General features: G+C 39.6%; 3 protein-coding genes across 6 annotated transcripts in view; 2 read left to right on the top strand and 1 right to left on the bottom strand.

Moving 5' to 3' along the window:
- The first annotated feature begins 5,486 nt into the window (after window positions 1-5,486).
- Window positions 5,487-15,350, top strand: LOC131877755 (uncharacterized). Of its 4 annotated transcripts, XM_059223523.1 has the most exons (16): window positions 5,487-5,551; window positions 5,635-5,736; window positions 7,035-7,066; window positions 7,736-7,784; window positions 8,913-8,984; window positions 9,635-9,786; window positions 9,858-9,933; window positions 10,043-10,141; window positions 10,326-10,406; window positions 10,471-10,503; window positions 10,562-10,613; window positions 11,294-11,352; window positions 11,419-11,557; window positions 11,633-11,696; window positions 11,971-12,121; window positions 15,094-15,350. In XM_059223523.1, the coding sequence occupies exons 1-16, from the start codon at window positions 5,533-5,535 to the stop codon at window positions 15,243-15,245; spliced, it is 1,332 nt and encodes a 443-aa protein (XP_059079506.1). In that variant the 5' UTR covers window positions 5,487-5,532; the 3' UTR covers window positions 15,246-15,350. The 4 variants fall into 4 exon arrangements, with proteins under 4 accessions (XP_059079506.1, XP_059079505.1, XP_059079507.1 ...); XM_059223522.1 differs by having other exon boundaries at window positions 5,518-5,736; XM_059223525.1 differs by lacking the exon at window positions 7,035-7,066 and having other exon boundaries at window positions 5,533-5,551; window positions 15,094-15,348.
- A 372-nt stretch (window positions 15,351-15,722) lies between these two features.
- LOC131877756 (hematopoietic prostaglandin D synthase-like) lies at window positions 15,723-17,424 on the top strand. Its single transcript, XM_059223526.1, has 4 exons — window positions 15,723-15,978; window positions 16,050-16,217; window positions 16,887-17,032; window positions 17,104-17,424. Exons 1-4 carry the CDS (start codon window positions 15,840-15,842, stop codon window positions 17,311-17,313), a joined length of 663 nt encoding a protein of 220 aa, XP_059079509.1. The 5' UTR covers window positions 15,723-15,839; the 3' UTR covers window positions 17,314-17,424.
- LOC131877754 (MAP kinase-activating death domain protein-like) overlaps window positions 17,324-20,066 on the bottom strand; it is a 27,560-nt gene continuing 24,817 nt past the window's right edge. The window contains exons 21-29 of the mRNA XM_059223520.1: window positions 19,852-20,058; window positions 19,550-19,774; window positions 19,284-19,481; window positions 18,954-19,218; window positions 18,602-18,882; window positions 18,030-18,485; window positions 17,868-17,940; window positions 17,754-17,800; window positions 17,324-17,691 (exon numbers count right to left, since the gene is read on the bottom strand). Of these exons, the coding sequence (XP_059079503.1) occupies window positions 17,554-17,691; window positions 17,754-17,800; window positions 17,868-17,940; window positions 18,030-18,485; window positions 18,602-18,882; window positions 18,954-19,218; window positions 19,284-19,481; window positions 19,550-19,774; window positions 19,852-20,058 (1,890 nt within the window). The 3' untranslated portion in view covers window positions 17,324-17,553. The remainder of the gene's footprint in view (window positions 17,692-17,753; window positions 17,801-17,867; window positions 17,941-18,029; window positions 18,486-18,601; window positions 18,883-18,953; window positions 19,219-19,283; window positions 19,482-19,549; window positions 19,775-19,851; window positions 20,059-20,066) is intronic.

Here is a 20,066-nt window from a genome sequence, read left to right as displayed (position 1 = left end):
AAACGCATCGGGGGGGTTTGTCATTCAAATCAAGTACCGAGGATAAAATCCAACGACTATCTAGCCCATTGCTCTCGAGATGTGTGCATTTTTTGCAGACGCGAGGTCATAAACAAACCTTCGTGCAATACTTGCTAAATGAGACTCGAATGCTTTTGCACGTATTAACAAATCACAGGCACGCAGGAGGTAGTCACACTGATTCATCAAAAATGTTATCTACTTACACGAGTAAGGCCTGAGATGCATGAACAACCGATGTCTCTTAAACTAATATCAATTGTCCATAACGAGAAGGCACTTTGCCATTTGTGCCTTTGTTTGACTTGTCTTTCATATGGACTTTGACATAAATCAAAGAGACAATGGTAGTCTTGGTATCTCAAACCACACTCGTCTAGATTACATTTTTGATTAGCCAATGTGGCTCCTTCTTGCGCATGCACACTTGATTTGTTAATCCCAGCAAAAGCTTGGAAGTTATGTGCTTTGTGAACAATGAAAATGCTACTCGTACATTGAGCTATTCATTAACTTACGGTATAACCGAATTAAGATTTTCCAGTTCATGTTTTAAAACACAAGACGATGAAGCTGTACGAAGACAACGTATATGTGACAATGAAGAAGCCATTTCAGCTTGGCCATGAATTGGGTTAATGTAAATTCATTTTGCCATCAGGAAACAAAGAGGATCAACCACAAGTGAATGACGAGGTAGCTTTTTGATAAAACAGTGAGTTATATATTTCAGAACAAACTGATAGAAACATTTGCTGCCTCAAGTTTTGAAAACTATTTTCATATTGATGGGTGAACCTTGTCCCGAAAAGCAAACCAACCATTTCACCTTCCGTAAAATAATCCTATAGGCCGTGTCATGTGTGTTAGTGGGGTGGCCTGTCTGTGGGCGTGGTTAGGGTCTAAAAGCTTTTTTTTAGAAAGGTTGGGGAGGAAAATCGAACGGAGAACATTTCTTGGGCGAGGAAACTGCCCTATCATTGATCGATGTGTTGTCAAATTCCATCTTTCTGAGGATTTCAAGAAGGCATACTTGTGTAAAAACATCAATTCTCGTTTTTTTAACGGTGCTTGTAACGGTTAATAGTATTTTTGCAAAACTCAGGACGCGTACAATACCAAAGTTTTGTTCTATTCTATTTGCTCATCCGCAGTCAGATAGACAGTCTCAATACAAGGGCTAAATGAAGCACAAGATTCAGAATATCCTCCACTCACAAGATGATTGAAGGACTTTTGTGGGAGGGCAGGGTAGAACGTGCGAAGGTCATACTTCTGCAAAGGGCTGCACGAGGCAAAGAGGGCTTAATGAAGTACCCTGTGCTTTACAGTAAAGGATGATAACTAGGGCCGGCCAAAACTTGCATCCACCAAACAGTGCAAGTTTTGCAAAAAAAAATCATATCCTAGAATGTTCTGCAAATTTTAAATTTAATCAACAATATTTGACATGTTTCTGCAATTTATGATGCAATTTTAGCCATCTCAGCTCAATATTACTAGTATTTCTGCAATTTGGGACTTTTTTTAGATAAATTTGTGCCAATTTGGGGAGAAAGTTGTGAAAATTAGAGCTTTTCTTCAAGTACATTTATTTTCCAAAAACATCTTTCATTTCTGATTACGCACCAAAGCTGAATAAGCTTGTTCTTTGGAATAAAAAAACTGCCCTTGTCAATTTGGTCTTGAAAGCAAAAGCAAAACGCAGAAGAATCCGATCACCCTGCTTGCTCAATTGGTGGCTATTCAAGCCGAATTCAATTTGCCCGGAGTTTGAATATACGAGTACCTCCAAGACGGAATACTTTTTCAGTCAAAAATAAGGACACTCTTTTAAAAGCCCCCGTTGATGATCTTCCAAAGTGGAAAACTGGTTGGGGTTCCTCGAACCACTATGTCGGAATTTCTCAAGGGGAGATCAGAGATTGGCTTTGAAGGCAATGAAAGCAGAGTAGCCTTGATAATTTCCTTGGAAATCACAATAGAGTTTCAAAAATTGCAGTTTATTATGAGCTAAATATCACTGAAACACTTTAAGATTTATTTGCTTATACGTGAGAAACTCCAGATATACCTATCGTCAATCCGAATATATCGTCGATTTGGTTCGGTCCCGACGGCGACGATATCAGCGGGTTCCATTGTATTGTAAAAAAACGATATGACATGAGATTTCCCTTTAAAAACCAGCTAAACTTGTACCGTATATCATAACGAACGAATTTGATGCATTTCCCAACATGCTCTTTGTTGTAATGACCGACCATGAGTGACAGTTCAAAAAGTTCAAGGTGGGAGCACATTGGGTCACACTTCAGGGCGCATCAATTTAATTGAAGCGCAACTTTAAATTTGATTTTCAGAGTACTCATGAATAAATGATTTAATATCACCATTAGTGCCCATCACCAATGTATTCATGATCCCTATGAATATGATTTCACGCTCTTTATTTACTAGAGACTAGGTCAATGGTTTTCCCAAAGCTTGGTCCAAAATGGTACATTACATGAATTATTGTCGACGCCAGCAAAACACAGACAGAAAGATGGCCAAGAAAGAGCCAAAGCGGTCCGAGCGATAAAAAAGTTTGTTGGACGGTAAGTACACATGACGCTAAAAATGACTGGAATGCATTAAAGAATAACGCCAAATGACCTCCCAGGAGACACACTACGAAAAGTCTTTGTTGACCAATGATCAAAGTTTCGTTTCGATTCTCCGCCTTGATCTGCCAAGGATGAGAGGTAAAGAGTGTTACTGAACTCTCCTTTCATTTCATTTGTCCAACGGTTGTCCAAGGTTCTCAATTGGCTAAGAAGTTTCATTTGTGGTAGGAAACAATTAGTTAAGGTTGAGGGGGGATCCCTTAGTGACATACATGATGTCAAGTCGGGTGTCCCTCAGCGCTCCAATTTGGGTCCTCTCCTTTTCATTATCTTCATTGCTCCGCTTCAGAGGCTTGGTAGTCGTAATGTCAGTATCTCTTCTTATGCTGATGATACAAAATTGGTATTTAGTAGGAATGGCCAAAACTCTGGTTGTCTGGCCTAGACCAAATCTACTCTTGGGTTGCTGCGAGTAACATAGCACTGAATGGAATGAAATTCCGCTCAATGACCTTTGGGTCGACGCCATTAGACACTCCACTATTAGATGATGAAGGTAAGGACATTGAGCAGGTCTCATCCATGAAGGATTTAGGTGTAGTCCTCCAAGATAATGGAAAGTTCGATGAGCATATCCAGTTGAAAGTTGGTAAGGCTTTTCAAACATGTGGTTGGATATATCGCACGTTTAAGTCCAGAGATAGTGTCACGATGCTAACTCTGTACAAGTCGATTGTTCAGCCGCATCTTGAATATGCCTCTCCCATTTGGGCTCCAATTAGTTCAGCAGGTTTGCAAAAGCTCGAGCAGGTCCAAAGATGTTTTACTAGGAACATTGAAGATATGAGAGAGCTCTCGTATTGGGAGAGGTTAGAAAGGTTGGGATTGTACAGTACTCAGAGAAGGTACGAAAGGTATCTGATATTGTACGTTTTCAAAAGCATTCATGAGCTTTGTCCCAACCCAGGATTTAGGGTCAATTGTAGTGACCGTAGAGGCTTAATGTGCGTTTTGAGAGCACCTTCAAGCCCTCCAGAATCCAGGCTAGTTAAAACAATGAAGTCCAACTCTCTTCTTTCTCGGGCTCCTTCATTGTTCAATTTGCTGCCCTCAAATATTCGTAGGGCTTATGTAGGCGTTGATCCAGTAGCAGGATTTAAGTCAGACTTGGACAAGTTTTTGACTAAAATTCCGGAACAACCTTATATTCAAGGATTAGCCAGATCTGCCAACTCCAATTCGTTGGTCGATCAAATAATATATATCAATAAAAGTCAAGTAAAATGAATAATCTTCTCGTCTTGAACTGCTGGGATTCCAATCCCGGTGGCGGTAAGGAAGTCCGCAAAAAAATGTAATTCAGGGCTTTCCAAGACATGTAATATGTAGGCCTGGAATTCGAGTACAAAATTGCCGGCTCAAAAACCCATTCGCTTTAATGCATTTCATGGAGAGGTTCACTTGCTTGCAGGTGAAGATTTCGTCCGACAATTCTGAATTGCTATAACCATTGTAACAATTCAACCTGTCTTGGCAGAATTTCACAAATTCTTGAGATCAGCATGATTTATCTTTATGTTATTAAAAGAGCTCGTTCCTTAATTATGGGAAGACCCGCTTTTGTGGAAAACTCACTTCAATTTTGAAATCAATTGGGTAGTTTCGTTCAGGCCTTGTTCAAAACATACCATTTGAAATTTGAAGAAAATAGTTAGTTTCTAATATTTCTAATGTGTAATTGAAGGAAGCAAAGGGAAAGTACAACAAAGAGTGTTAGGTCACCAACAAAAAATGAACCACTTCAAGTCTAAAAGGGCAATTGAAAAGAAAAATATTGGAGAACAACATATTGCAATGGCAATGCTCGTCTTGCCTATAACTCACTTGTGGTTAACAACGCCCGTCCCATTTCTGCTATCCAGGGGGTCATGACTCATGACATAACGCAAATCAAATTCTGAATATATAATCTTAATATCTTGGCCGTCTCATGAATGAAAATGTGTGTCTGGTTCGATCTTATGCATTGGCTTGCGTGCACATAAATTGTTCGACAAACCCTTTAGGATAGATTGACCGTCACCGTGTATTTAAACAGGGCTTTTTGGGTTCTGTTTCAGGCTTAATGAACATTATTGCATAACCTTGAATGCGTTGTTTGAAGAATGATCTTTGGTGTTACCTGAAAACCCCTGTATGGAGCACATGAGCATATTCTAAACCAAAAACAATCTTACATTGTCAATATTATGTTCCTAGTCCACCATTATAATGGTTTCATGCTTTAACTCAACGGAAAAACATTGAAGTGACAGAGAAATATCCTTACGAGCAGTTTTGTCGCCTGCGATGGAATAAATGTACTATTTTTATCTAATATATATATATATATATATATAAAGCATCATTACAACTGGAAGCAAGAGCTGTGACCAAAAGTCTTGCAGTACGAAAAATGCAATTCTCTTTTTGAAATAGGGTGCTTAAAAGCCTAGGAGTTTAAGATTGACAGGTTTGAATTTCATCTTGCCAATTTGTACAAATTGTTTTACCCATTAGCATGAAACAGATGTGACTATTCAATACCTTAATTTAGTCAGCTTCACCCCCATAATTGAATAGAAAATAAAATATTTATACTTTGTGTTGATGGGTACTTCAGTCATATTTGATGAGGATTGCTGAGTATTTGAGTCCTGGGCTTGGCTTTAAAGGTGGCGAATAACATGGTCAGCCTATCGGAAAGAGTCTGTTGGGTAATCGGCAGACCTCTCGGTAAAACAATTTAATAAAGCAAGAGAAAAAAGTGCAAAATTCACAATGGCCCAGTAGCGGGGATGTCAAGATTTGAGTTTCAGTTTAGATCTGTCGGAGGAAGAGCAAACATCTCTCGTCTTAAACCATGTCGAAGACTATTTCAGGTAAAGGACTTTAGCGTCAAGGAAATCTATTGGTTCTCAAAGACTACTTAACGAAAAAATGTGTTTTTTCTTTACTTTCACAGGCTTTAATGCTATTGCTATTATATTATTGATATTATATTATGTCACGTTGTCACGTGGACGAAGAAATAAGACACTAACTGATAATTCCCGAGAAAGCAAAGGTATGTAATTCACTATTTCATTGAACAAAAGCAAGGTGCTATTCAATTTCTGTCAGACTTTACAAAAGCTTTAGACCCTCTTTTGAGTGCTGAGATAGATTTTCGATCAAGGGATATCTTAACCCTCTGGTCGATTGATGTTCGAACTTTTCTTTCATCAAATGAGTGACAAGTCATGAAGGTATACATGGGACAAAAAAGTTCTTCAAGGCATTAAGTTAAGTTTTTGGCCAAGGGTGAAAGGTAATGGTGATTGTAATATCAGAGTATCGTAATGTGAACTGTTTTGCTTCAAATACGCAATTAATCAAGTGGCAGTGAATTATTGGTGATTGTTTTGATAGATTCAATCCAAACTTAGAACTGATGGAAACAAATTATTTCTTTAAAGTCACAAGAGAGTTCAAAAACAGGGTTAGCAAATTGGATGTTCTATCCTAAGACTATATATGGTTCGATCGCATTTTAGGTTGCTAGATTTTAGATTTGCTAGGATGCCAATAGATGCCAATTTCGATCCCAGGCAATGTCTGAGTTTGAAGTATTTCGTAGTTGTTTCTCAGTATGAAAAAATCTTTATGTTCATTGACAAAGAGATGTGCAGCATTCCAAATCAGAAAACTAAAGGGAGGGCTTCAATCACAATCTAATCCTTAGTGGTTAATTTGAAATCCACATTTACCATGTTATTTCAATGATCATTTTACAATGTGTCACCTAGTTTTATTCAGCTTTTGTCGTCTACATAAGTCACTGTTTCTGTTCCTCATTTATTAATTTAAGCACTGTATGGTTCGTCTTTTCCTTCTCAGTAGCTCCTTTTAAAGGACCTTCCAATTCTAAAAACATTGAACACTTTACGCGAGAAACGGAAAATGTCTGAGAAGTGAGCCCTCATGAACCCCAAACTTAAATTGATAAAAGGCAGTGACAAATCCTTGAGATCTCACTTCCGATGTCGTAATCCTTTCTGATATTGCTCCAATTTGAAGGTTAATGTTCTTGATTTTCCCAAAGGATTCAACTAAAGCTCTAGATTTAACGATTGCCTGGTGTCCCCTTGTTAAATGAATTGGACTCATTGGGAAATTAGCCACATTAGTTGGTCATCTGGGCGAAGTTAGCTCTTTGACAATCTTGAGGTTTCTTCAGGTTCTCCACTTTTCTCAGATCTGCCATTTAATTTTGGTACAATCGCGTTTGAAGTTTGGTTTTAAAAATCAACTTCAAAAAGTCATAACATCAAATCCAGCAATTTTCTGATTTCCTTAAACTTTTTTTTCTTTTCCCGTTTTTAGTGTTCTCTTTCTTCCAGCTCGTCCAATTTGTGGTAATGCATTCTAATCCTTATCATTATGATTACTATTTAATTATATGTTAACCAGCTCCAACATAAATCCACTAATTAGCTAAGTGAAGTAAGGAAATTCAAGGAAAAACGTAGTGCGTCACTTTGCACCTATATCGGGCAAACACTGAATTTACCATTTATTTCAATTTACCATCTTTTTGACAAAAATATCATATTCTGATATTGAGCCAAGATATTAGTTCAGATTAGTATAGAGCCACGCAAAAACGATGTTTTTTTAGTTTTTAATCACAAAGCACTTGATAGTTGGATCACAATGCAAGTTGGCTGTAACATTTGTTTAAATCATCCCTCCACATAGAGACAGGGTGCCGTACTAAATTGTCCCCGGATTTCTTCTACTTGTCCTGGGGAATAAGCCAACCCTGGGTTTTTATTGCGTTTAGATTACTTTAAATAAGGAAAAAAACGCCGTGTTAATATCAATTTGAATAGTCTTCAAGGCAGACAAGCAACCATATAAATATCACGTTTTGGCAAAATCAAAGCTTTGTGAGATTGGCCAAGCTGAAGATGTGACTGTTAAATCATCACTTATTACATAAATTGCTTATCATGTGCATAGAAACACTAGGTTCCACTCTAGCCAAATCTTCGTGCTTCACAAGCTTGATAAACTTATTTCAGAACGGACCCTGCAATACCACTGCAGGGAGACAAGGAGCATGTTTTACACGTAAGTACTATCAGTCCACTCCTTGAAATAATCTAATGAGGTACCCCCACGTGGTTTCGTGAGTTCATATTTTGAGGTATGATTTGTACCCAGTTGCACCTACTGCTACTATCAGATAGTTTCGTGAACGTAGAGTTTGAAATGCATGGGATAAAATTTAGTTCGTCGCATTTCAAAATTTGCGTTCACGAAACCACGCAGGGGTACCCCATTGCGACTAGCTTCTTCTTTTAAGATCAATAGATCCATCCATGTGACTGGTTTCAGTTCATATTTCGTGAACGTCAATTCTCATTTGTTATTTTATTCATTCAGATTATGATACCATGGCAACCGAACACAACGAGTTCTGAGGCTGGTTTCTTAAACGCTCTTATCTCGGAGTTAAGGCTTGGACGTTATTCCCAATGAGCATCCACTTACCACTCCGGTCAGCGTATTTTCATACTGAATAACGTCCAAGGACCAAACTCCGAAACTGCAAGGAACTCTCTTCTGAACAGAGAATCAGTTGGTTGATTAAGCTGGCCGCTACAATACATTCAAAGTACCATTCAGGCAATTGATCCGGGGTTGTTTCTTTCGCATTAGACGATTTCCACTCAAGGGACAGATTTCTTGAAAAGTACCTACCACTTGCTTCGGTATTAGAGGTGCACTATTGATGCTTCTGTAACAGTAATGGTTATTATTATTTTTGCTTAGATAATGTGCGAGACATTTATTGTTCAAAGTAGTATCCATTTGAATTGAGACCTTATTAAAGCTTAATTGAATTTGGCTAGTGCTTTTTGCCCTTATGGGTAAGTCAATCAAAGAAATTGCCAAACTGAAGGGAGAAGTCGTGGTTTAGTATTTAGCGCAGTGTCCTAGCATACGAGAGATCCCTGATTCAAATCTCCTCCCCGACCTTCCTCATGGAAACTTTTAGACGCTAACCACACCCTCAGACTGATAAACACTCCGCTATCGGTTACTACACTGCCTATCGGAATTTGGATAGTTGATGTGATGGTTGGCTTGGTTAGCTGGGCGACGTGCACCCAAACAAAAAAATAAAGATTATCATGACATAAATTATTCCTGGCTTATTTTTTCCTCTCATATTTCATTGTCGCTTTATTTTAGCCGACGAATGTTTAAGCCGAGGCGGAATGGGCGCTGGGACTTGCGCAGCTGGATTCGGAGTTTGTTGCACTTGTGAGTCAATCATCTATTAAGTTAGGCTTAAAATGGCCACACATGAAAACCAAGCAAAACACTGAAAGATATTCACGATGTCAATATTGCATGCGGACCTGAAGTTAAGTCTTTACGTCTGATTCATTTAAATTGTCTCAGAAGCCAAAAACATGTCACCAAGTTCTAATGAGAATTGTATTTCAAATATCATAACCAAACCCACTTGGGCAGTTTTTTGTCTTGCAAAAAACATGGAACTTATTTGAGTTGCTTGCTTTAGGTCATTTTAGCTCAAAGAAAAGATCAACATGTTTGAAGCCGAAAGCCGAGCTTTAGTCTTTAAAAACACTTTTAATTGATTTTAGGGGCTCACATGTTAAGTACCTGAAGCCAAATTAGCCGATAATTTTTTCAAAGCTGCTGAGTAACGAGAAAAACTTGCTCTAATTTATTAGTTTGGGCTCCAAATTTCCCCCGTTGTATCCAAACTGATACCTAGAGATTTTGTAATAGTTAAAAAAAGGTAGAAATGTGATACACTTGTTAAAACCCTCTAAATGTATATAAATTGTCTGCAAAAATTGCAAGAAGAACATGACATAGTTGAAGGGTAAGGTATCATTGCCACAACGTTTTTTTGTTAATTCATAACATGCGCTCATTTTTAGTTTCCTTGGCCTGTGGCGCCACCTCCACTGAAGAATGTTCGTTTTTGATGATGAATGGAATGGCACCCGGAATGTCACCCATTCCTAGTCCTTGTGTGTATACCATCTGCAGATCTGCTCCAGATATTTGCCGAATTCGATTCGATTTTCTTGTAATCCATAATTTCGACCAATGTAGGTATCTGCTGGTGCCAATATTCTAACTTTTATTTTGGCCTTTTAGATGTTTACATTAGCTGGTCCGGCTGTTGGAACCACTGTGAGAAGAAACGGCCCTGACATATTGGATGGCACCATGGGTAAGATTGCGTTGGTTTTTGAGTCATCTGAGGCCCCCTACATATTCAATCTTCCATGTTTTACTTCACCACAACACGTGAGTGCTTACTTTTAAACGATTGATCGTAGGTGGAACCATTGGCGATTGCCTAATGGATAGTATGACAATCACCTCACCAGGGGGCGTGTCATCACCTACAATTTGTGGATCCAACACTGGTCAACACAGTAAGTAAACAGAGGATGTAGGGTGAGCAAGTTGTGTCTTTTGTTTGAAGTGGGACGAAATCTTGTATTTGGGGTGCTAGGGTCGGAGGGGTGAACCTCGCCCGGCCAGCAAAGCTAGCCATGCATTACAATCGGATTTGTAAGGTAATAGATGGCACAATGAGAAGAAAATTTTGTCTTTTAGTGGTTATGGACGCGAGTGATGCCTGCAACCAAGTCATTTTTACCACAAGAGGCATGGAAACAAGAAATTGGGATATCAAAGGTAAGTTAAAGAAATGTTTGCTTTAGATTTGTTCAGTTGGGAGTTTGATTTGATTTGGTTTTAGTTACGCAATTTGCTTGTGCAAATGACATGGGAGGTAAGAAAAAATGGTCTTGATTTGAATTTATAAAATGCCCTACCCAATACATTTTTAGGTCCTCCTGGGTGCCTTCAATATTTTAATGGCATGATGGGAACTGTTAGCAGGTAAAATGACTTCTTCTGTTCAATAGAGTATTGGGTCCTTGAAGCAATAGGAGTCTTATGAAGTTAGCACAAAATTTTTGAGGGGTCACTGGCCTACGTTTCAATCCACAAGAGATACTACTTGCAGGTCACAAAGAGCTTAGGTTTCAAATTATCAATTGTAATAATGGAAAACTAAAAAACATCAAGAGTAAGTCCAAAAGTAACTTCTTCTGGATTAAAAAGATATTTTCATGTTTTTTTTTATGAGAAAAGAATATGTCTGATTAAACAAATGGAATTTAAGATGAACAACTAAGATGATCAGGAACTGGAATTTGATCTATTAGCAAAAATACTTCAGACACAAAAGTAAAAGTGACCACACAAAAAATTGTGGAGACGTCATCATCCTTTTCTGGCTTCATAGTGCCAATAGGCGGTCTGGCATCGGCCTGGCAGACGTAAAATTACTATGTAGAGTCTTCATTATCATATCATTACAAACTTTCACGAAAATCAACTCAACTGATCAGCCAACTCTAATTCGTTGGTCGATCAAATAATATATAAAAATAAAAGCTAAGTAAAATGAATAAATTTCTCGTCTTGAAGTGCTGGGATTCCAATCCCAGTAGCGGTAAGGAAGTCCGCAAAAAAAGTAACCGGAATATTGCATACAAAATTGTTTTAAATTCTAGTTTCAATTTTCCGAGCGGTGGAGCTGTGGTGCCAGGTGGCATGGCAGTCCCTGCCTCAGGTGAGTCTAATGCAATGACCATGCGTGTAGGAGTGGACAGGTCTAATGAATGCTCTTATGTTTCAGCCACTCATCTTTCGAACCAATGTTATTCCATTTGCTTTCGCCAGGAACCAGGTCAGTGCGCAATTTGTTTTGCGCCCGTTGTGGCTGGAGGAGAATCCAAAATGGCAGAGAATATGGTACAAGGATCATTTGGCCTTAGGTGTGTGTTTATTAAAAGGACGTTACAAAGAGGGATGTACATTTCGTGACAAGGACAACTTGATGTCCATTTCAGCAATCCGGTCAAGTCTCGACCTCGAGCAGAGGACAACAAAGATTGCTTGAGTGACTATCTCAGGGTAAGTAACCAATTTTTTTACATTCAATTGTAAATTCAACATATGTGCTATGATGAATCAGCAACAAATCAAGACCCTGGATTTGAATTGGATCCTTCAAAGTGGTCTAACTGATAGTAGGTGCGTATTGTCGTGTTGACTTGTTGGGTTCAAAAGTTTCTTCCGAAGGTGCCACATATGTGAGAAGAAAAAAAAGATCAATTTTCATTCATCCCGTGTTTGCCTCAAAGAAGAGTTGAACCGCCTTTGGTTCCAATATGATTGTTCATCCTAGATCCCAGGAGCCCAACCCAAGAATGACGTGAATGCCTTTGTGGTCGGGAGTGTTGGTGAAGGCGTTCCGACGTTCTCTAAAATTTGCGGTCGATACTTTGCTGTTTCAAACAACGGAAACAAACGTTTCGAGAACAACCAATCCATTTGCAGTGAGTAGATTCAGAGGGCAAGGGGAATGGATCTAAAAACAAGTATTAATTTCCTTTTTAGACGTTTGCTTCCCGAAATGTATATTTTTTTGTAGAATTTTATTGTATCACTGGGTGCGGCATATTATCGTCTACATATTTATTTTAACAGACTTAAAAAAGTAGAATGCATCGATATTGAGTCGGAGAGCTAAACACATTAAATTAAAGTTTCAAGGATATGCCATAGAATTATATTTCTCAAATGCACCGCCTGTGACGGACACACAGAGCTTGCGTCTAAGGACAAGTTTGGTGAAAATCTTCTTGATGCACCCCTTGACAAGGAGGCCTAGGCCTCACTAACTTATGGCTTCAGTTTGCCCACATTGTTGAAGTTGGTGGCACAGGCCTTTGTCTCCACATGCCCCCAGATGCGGAGAATACCCTGGTTGCGGTATGGAACTTGTTAATTATGTAAATGGTGCCAAAGTTATTGTCACTTTTGATGGCAGTTTTTTACCTTTGTCAAGTTTGGCCCCAAACCACTTTCATAGCTTTTCCATGTTTAACAGGCAGTTTTGTCGATTTTTAGATTGACACCCGCATTATGCTCAAATGTGGTTGGTTGTGATCACATGCAACCCATGCCAAAATTGAAAAAAACATAGGCAGACAAGAGCCACTATGGCATAAGAGTACGCGCATGATGAGACCTCCAATGCGGCTTTTTCTGTGTTATGTATTTACTTCATTGTTGTCAAACGTAGCAAGAAAATGAATCGGGTGCATGTTTTAAAAAAATCCATAGTCTCTAAGATCTTTAAAATGACAAATTAGTCGGGCCGGAAGGTTAACAATCCTTGATAACGCAACCCTGCTTTCGACTGCGTTCACAGGGATGCCAAAATGTGCTCCTAAAACATTTGTCATAGCAAATGTTAAGACTTTGTTTGTAATGTTAGGATGCAATAAAAAACTCATAGTTTCACCGAAATATGTTTGTGTGCGTTTTGTTAAGTGACTGGGATGATCCGCTTGACTAGTTTCATTGCCCCGATCTGAGATGAATTGGGCCATGCTTAGGGTTCACTTTGCCAATCCTGCAGTCAAATCAAACGTTTTGAAGTTCAAAGCACATGATCCGGAAAGGTAAACGTTATTCTCCACCGATTAGTTGGTGGTGCTACTTTTTTAAATCTTAACCTGATCTAATCAAACCTAATCTAACCTTATCTAACCTAACCCAACCTAACCTAACACCATATTCATAACCCTTAAAGTCTCTATTTAAACCTTTCAACATTTTGCCACAAATTTAGAAATAAGCACCGCCAACTAATCGGTGGAGAACAACGTTAATCATCCGGAAACGGCGATACAAAAGGGTGACTGAATATAGTTTTGTAAACTGTTTATAATGATGATGGTGAAAGATTTTATTCATAGTTGGAGCCTATTTTCATTACCTTTGTGTTATCCTTTTTTTGGCTCACTTGTCTACATTTATTCTTCAAACAAATGTTTCGAGTGTTGATTCAAATGTGTAATCAAGCTCTACCTGATTTAACCTAATGTTCCCTCCCTGGTCGGATGCAGGGATGTGGGCCTGAAGGCGCGTTGGAAACTAGTATAGAATTTGTGTCTGCCCATTCAGGAATGCCAAATTCGTATCGGTGAATGTTTTTGAATGTCAATGTTCTTGTTATATGATGTTTTCAACATTGCTTTCAATTTTTACTCCACCCTCATTTCCATCAAACTTGACATTTTTGAACAAAGGAAATGAAAAAGAATGAAATTACACTTACTTCTACCATAAGTAAGTGTTGGAAAATAGTAGTTTAACCAAATGTATGCATCACTTTTACCAATACAGGGCTAAAGTTGCATCAATTGTGAATCTCAACCTTCCAATTCAGCTAACTTATTATTTTTTACGGTCGTAGAAACTATAAAATTAAAAAAGTTTTGCACCCCATTCATTTGCTTGCTACGTTTGACAACAATGAAATAAATACAAAACACAGAAAAAGCCGCCTTGGGGGTGAGTTGAAGAACCACAGTACAATGGAAACGTCGCTTTGGGACCAAAAATCTCATGCGCGTACTCTTCTACTATAGTGGCTCTAAGCCAGACCTCCCATTGACGCGATTATCGGGGCCACAATCAAATGTAAACGGTAATATGGCGCACCCGGTACTAGGCAGTTCCATTCCTGATATTGTGCTTTCTTTTCCGATTCAGATAAGTGTTTTTGTTGGATTTACAATCCTTGGAGACTAGATCTGATTTTTTTTTCTAGAGATTGATTTTCAAATTTTTCGTCATTTCTAGTGGCTTGGGTAGATTTAGGATCAAATTCAATCATAGAGCGATATTTGGCTGGTTTTGAAGAAAAAATCTTATCACTTACAACTTAAAGTCTGAGTGGAAACACTGTTTGGTTCTAAAGAATAGGGCTTATCAAGTTAACGCGTTCATAAACAACTGACGTTATTCCAGGGAGTAAAACTGAAGACAACATGCCCAGCCAAACCGCACTGGTCATGTATTGAATTTTGACATTTATTCCAGTTCCCCTGCTTGTATAAGCAATTAGCATCCTGGTATTGAGCCAATTTCATAGTGCATTCACTGAATTACACCAAACATGTTCATTTTGTGGGTTTTTTTTAACACAATTCACTCAAAATCATTCAATTATTGAAAATTCAATGGACGGAAGGTGCGAGTTGATTGAAATGTTTGTCCTAGTTCTCCCTCTCAAAAATGCCCAAAATCAGGGTGCCGGACCACATTTTTCCTTGTATTTCATTCACTTGATATGCCCTATTGACAACTCATTTCTGGGAGGTGAACATTTTGGGGGCCATATGTCGTGGGTATTCATTTTTGAGGGAATCAATGTCGTAGTAACCAATGACTCCCCCCTCCCCCCTAGGCAATCAGTCATGAGAAATTGATTCCATACTCTAATTGTTGCTTTCAGCTCAGAGAACGCCGTTCCGAATTGACTTCAAAACGGATGCCGACGAAATGGTCACCGGGACTATGACAAATATGGCTATGAATAATGAGCAAGCTGGGTTTCCCGGTGGCATTGTTGGGTTCAACTTGAATTGGGCTCTTGTCTCTTGTTAAAATGTTGTTTCTATAGTTTAAACTCCATGGATGAGTAAATATCAACTAACAACTTTAGTACAGTTCGCAATAAATTCGTGTTGGCAGAAAATCGAATCTTCTTGGAACTCTATGATACTGGTGGCTACATGAACATTTAGTCCATCTCCAATTCATGCAACGCACCAAAACAGAGAAAACAGAGTTTTGGTTCCACCATTTGAGAGGTCCCATGAAATGATTGAACGCTCTAAGAAAATATCTTAATCACTCAACCTCATCGTCATATCAATGTTATTTAGAGCTCAAACAATGGCAAGAGCCTTACCACCGAGATATAGCGCCAATTTATAGCCAAATTTGCTTTAAATGCACTTGCTTTCTTCATAGATTCTCCCTAATTCCCTCATTCCAATCAGCTGGTCTCTCTGGCACCTTGAATGGTTCGCAGCTTCTCCCAAGAATGAATGAATGCTCGTCCTACTCTTCTAGGATTCCTAGTATTCTCTTTGGTCCTAGTGCATCCACACAGGATTTACTAAATTGACTCGACAGCTTGTGGGCCCTAGATAGCTAGATTGACCAAGAAAGAGGTTTTTTTATCAGTAAGGCATCATGGCTGACATGAAAATAAAGCTCATCTACTTTGACGGACGGGGTCGTGGCGAGATCATTCGTCAAATTCTAGCTTTTGGTGGGATTGCCTTTGAGGACATCAGAATCCCCATGGAAGAATGGGATGATTACAAGAGCAGTAAGAAAGTGACGGCTGAAGTCATGAATCAGATCAATTACTTATCAATTAGTCTTGGCTTCGATTTGTAGAGACTCCTTGGGGCCAGTTGCCGATTCTGGAATTTGAGGGTGTCACCATCGCTCAGACCATGACCATTTGCCGCTTTGTGGCCAAGAAAGCCGGATTGGCCGGAATCAATGCCTTGGAGCAAGCACAGATGGACATGGTGGCGGATAAATGCAACGAATATACAACTAGTAAGACATTTTCAATCAACTAGGACCACTGGCTAGACTATTTCAATCAACCAAGGTTGCTAGCAAGACTGTTTCATTCAACTAGAAGACAAGGTAGAAGATCTCTAATAAGAAAGAAGAGGATATTTTGGAAAGCTGTTATCTGTTTCTGTGCAATAGCGAGTTGTACATGAATCTAAACATGTCAATTCATAGATCCAGAGAGCCAGAAGTATCGCAAATGACTTGCAACACTTTTCAGACTTTAAATCAAGGCTAATCGGGCAAAAGAATGAGTCAAATTGTGTAGAAAAGGTCCCCCGAGAAACGATTGTTCATGCCTCTGAGCCATTAGTTCAAATCTTTTACATTCCTTAACCATTTTTCGTCAACGTTTTCTTTATTATTCATCTACTATTCACGAGACCCTAAATAAAGCATCATCATTAGTAGCTTATGGGTATTTTCTTTTGCGGACCTCCTTACCGTTGCTGGGATTGCAATCCCAGCAGTTCAAGACGAGAAATTTATTCATTTTACTTCACTCATTCCCATTAGAATTACACGAGCAAACAATCAGGGTCCATCTAATTCTACATAGATGTAACATCTGCATCAAATAATTAGACTTGGCGGATGTGGTTAGTCCTTGAAGTGTGCTAGATTCATAGATTTCCCACGTCTTTTAAGAGCTCTTCGATATTCACGACCTTCCAACAGACGAGTTAAAGGCCAAGGCATCAAAAAAGATGTTGGATGACTACGTTCCGATGTTTTTGAAGAATTTAGATTCCTTGTTGGAGAAATCTAGCAATAAATTCATAGGCGGACCTGTGGTGAGTAAAAATGGTCCTTTTAACCACTGAATGAATACTGCTGGGTTTTAATCAATGTGTCTCACTTCTAGCCCGGGTATGCTGATATTATTTTGGCTGAATGCATAAATGGATTAAGCGATCCAAAGGATCCGTATATTCATTCCTTGATGGGTGATTCGCGGTTAAAACTCGTGGACAAGTATCCGAGGATTAAGGATCTCACGGAGAGTGTGAGAAGCGCTCCAGCATTGAAGTTATATTTGGATGCAAGACGCGATTCCGAAAAAGAAGAATTCTAAATCGTTCAGCTGTAGCTCATAGAGCGGAAATATGGCTCAGAATTTATTTTAAGAACTTATGAAAAGATTAACGGTCAATAAATACTTTGATGTATATGTGTCAAACTGGAAGGGATAAATTTCCTTTGAACATGATATGATCATAAAGGATGATAATTCATTTTGATATGAAGTAGCAATGATGATTGTTCCATTAGGTTTTGCATCGTATTTCTGGATAATATTAGGATTCATGTCGAATTACATCTTGCGCACAGAAGAGACACGCGATCGAATTGTGGACGTTGTCGAGGAGACGGATGAAGGTCGTTTTTGTTGCTTTTGACCAGCTGCCACATAGGAGAAGACACACAAAACCGAATAGCAAATTTGATCCGCCTAAAACGAAAGTTTTTAATTTTCGAACCGTAGAATTTGATCAATATGTCAAGGTTTATTACCATTGAAGAGTTGTACCGCCGCTGAATAACTTGGCGGTTTTTGGGATCTGTAAAGCATCGTCACCTTGATTACTCTGACTGTGTTTATTTCACAACCGTTTGAAATGCACTTACTGAACTCCTCCAGAACGAATACGCCCCCTTTTTGGGTAAAGCACTTCCGAATGTGGTCCAATCGCACAAAGAACTAAAAAAAATTGAATTTGGTCACCCTGGGTTGTCGTTTTCCCCGCTTACACACTTACAATTACACACATGGCTATTATCAGTGCTCACCTTAGTTGTGGCGAAAAGAAGTCCAATTCCTTCCATACAGACTTGTAATAGACCTCCCTCACCAGTGTTGAGGTCCTCTACAGGGAATTCTCCCCCGAGCTCCATGTTCAAGCCGCTCATCCCCGTCCCTTTGGCTGCCGCTCTTTCCATGGCCTCTTTGATACAATAGTAAAGAACCTTGCACTTTTTAGTGTGGAACTTGTGCAATTGGGTTTGACCTCCGGATCGTCGCCACAAGCAGATGACCTTTGTTCTTGGGCTGTAGGTCATATTGACTAAGCGCTCAAAGAACCACCTGTCACTGATGGCTCCATTGATAGTCCTGAGAACTAGGCCATCTTCTCTGACCTCTAAGAATTGGAGATCCCCGCTCACGTCCGTTCCCAAATGGACAGAGAAAGTTTGACGGTTCATTTGGCGGGACGGAAGAGGTTTCAGATCGATGTCGTTTCCAGTCTGCAATCAAACCACTCACAAGTAAGCTCTCCACGTTTAAAGTTTAGGAAGGGACATTAACTAGATTTACGTCCTTCATCGGGGTTGAACCTAGGATACCTAGGGATGGTGCTTACCAGGTTTTGTATTTGATCCAAAAGTTGGTTGATCTCTTGGCTATGGATCAGACCAATGTGACTCTTTCCCAGCAACCTCCTGGCTTTTTTCTTGATATCTTTCTTCTCAATACTCATCATCACCATGTATGCTACCATGTTGTAAAGCATAGTTGACAGCAATCGATCCTCATCTTGCTCCAAACGCTTGCGCTCTGTTCCTGACAAATTTCGATAACGCTCCATCATTTCCCCGGCTCCAGTATCCATACCAACAACGTCTCGTTCGTGGGCCACCGAATCTATCCAACCCAAAGATGACATATTCATGTCACAATTCATTTAATTTTGGTATTGTATGACTGATGCATACCACAAAACATGTCCTCCCAAAATTGATCGCAGTCCCAGATGTAGCTGCCTCCGCCCAAACTTAGGCTTCCTCGTCTGGCTGAGCCTCGTTGGGATTGAAGGATGCCTTCAAATATGAAAATCTTCCCGGATTCTCTAGCCGACGGTTCAACTGTGGTGTAAAGTGCCCCTCCATGGAATCGGAATCCAGAGCTCAGTGAAGACTTGCGTAGTAGCACTCCAATATCTGGTGAGACTCCATTGCCTTTGATATTGATTGGCGGAAACTGAAAAGCGGTGGTCATTAATTGATGTCGACTCAGTCAAACGGCCATTTCAAATCATCACGTACATGGTTGGGATCGATCTCACTATCGGAGACCACGCTCCTGATATCCGCATGATGGCCACTTTTTGTAACGCACCGAAAGGCAGGGTTAACCATGAACGATCCCGTTTCGCTACAAGTCATGCTTTGCGAGTCACTTTCGGTTTCTTCAGGGTAAGAGGTAGATGACTCGATACTTTGGCCTCGAATTGACAAAGGGTTCTGCGAAAAAGATCATTGGTGTCCGACTTTCATGACATTCACCTGAGAGGTCGTGATTTTTTACTTACTCGCTTGGCAAATTTCAAGAGATCTGATTGACCAGATATACTATCGGATTCGCCACTGTTCTGACTGCTACCACTAGGGCTATTCAAGTTGTCATGTATCAGCTTGCATGTCCCTAGCTCCATTTGAGAGGATCGCTTCTGCAGTAGAGGTAGAGGACCAACACCAATCGTTGGACCGGAGGCAATTTTATGCAAATTATCCCGACTGCCACATGGAGTTGAGGTCTACATTGTATGGAAAATGGTTATCCCCAAGCTCTTACCCGAGGGTGTGATCACAATTGTATACTCTCGAAGCTTACCAAAGAGCTGGCTCTGAGCCCCGAAGACACACTGGTTGAAGATTCCATTGAGGGATCTCTTGCCCAGTAATGGGTATGGGCAATAGCTAACACGTGAAAGGCCGATGTTAGGCCTCCCACTGATGAATTGGACACTGACACTTCAAGACCGTGAACAATGGCTAGCACGATCTTCAAGAGCCCTTTCCAAACTGCCCGATCAACGCACTGAGGGA

Source organism: Tigriopus californicus, chromosome 3 (genome assembly GCF_007210705.1).
Source record: "Tigriopus californicus strain San Diego chromosome 3, Tcal_SD_v2.1, whole genome shotgun sequence".
Lineage (NCBI taxonomy): Eukaryota > Metazoa > Arthropoda > Copepoda > Harpacticoida > Harpacticidae > Tigriopus > Tigriopus californicus.
This window is presented reverse-complemented; position numbering and strand designations above follow the sequence as displayed.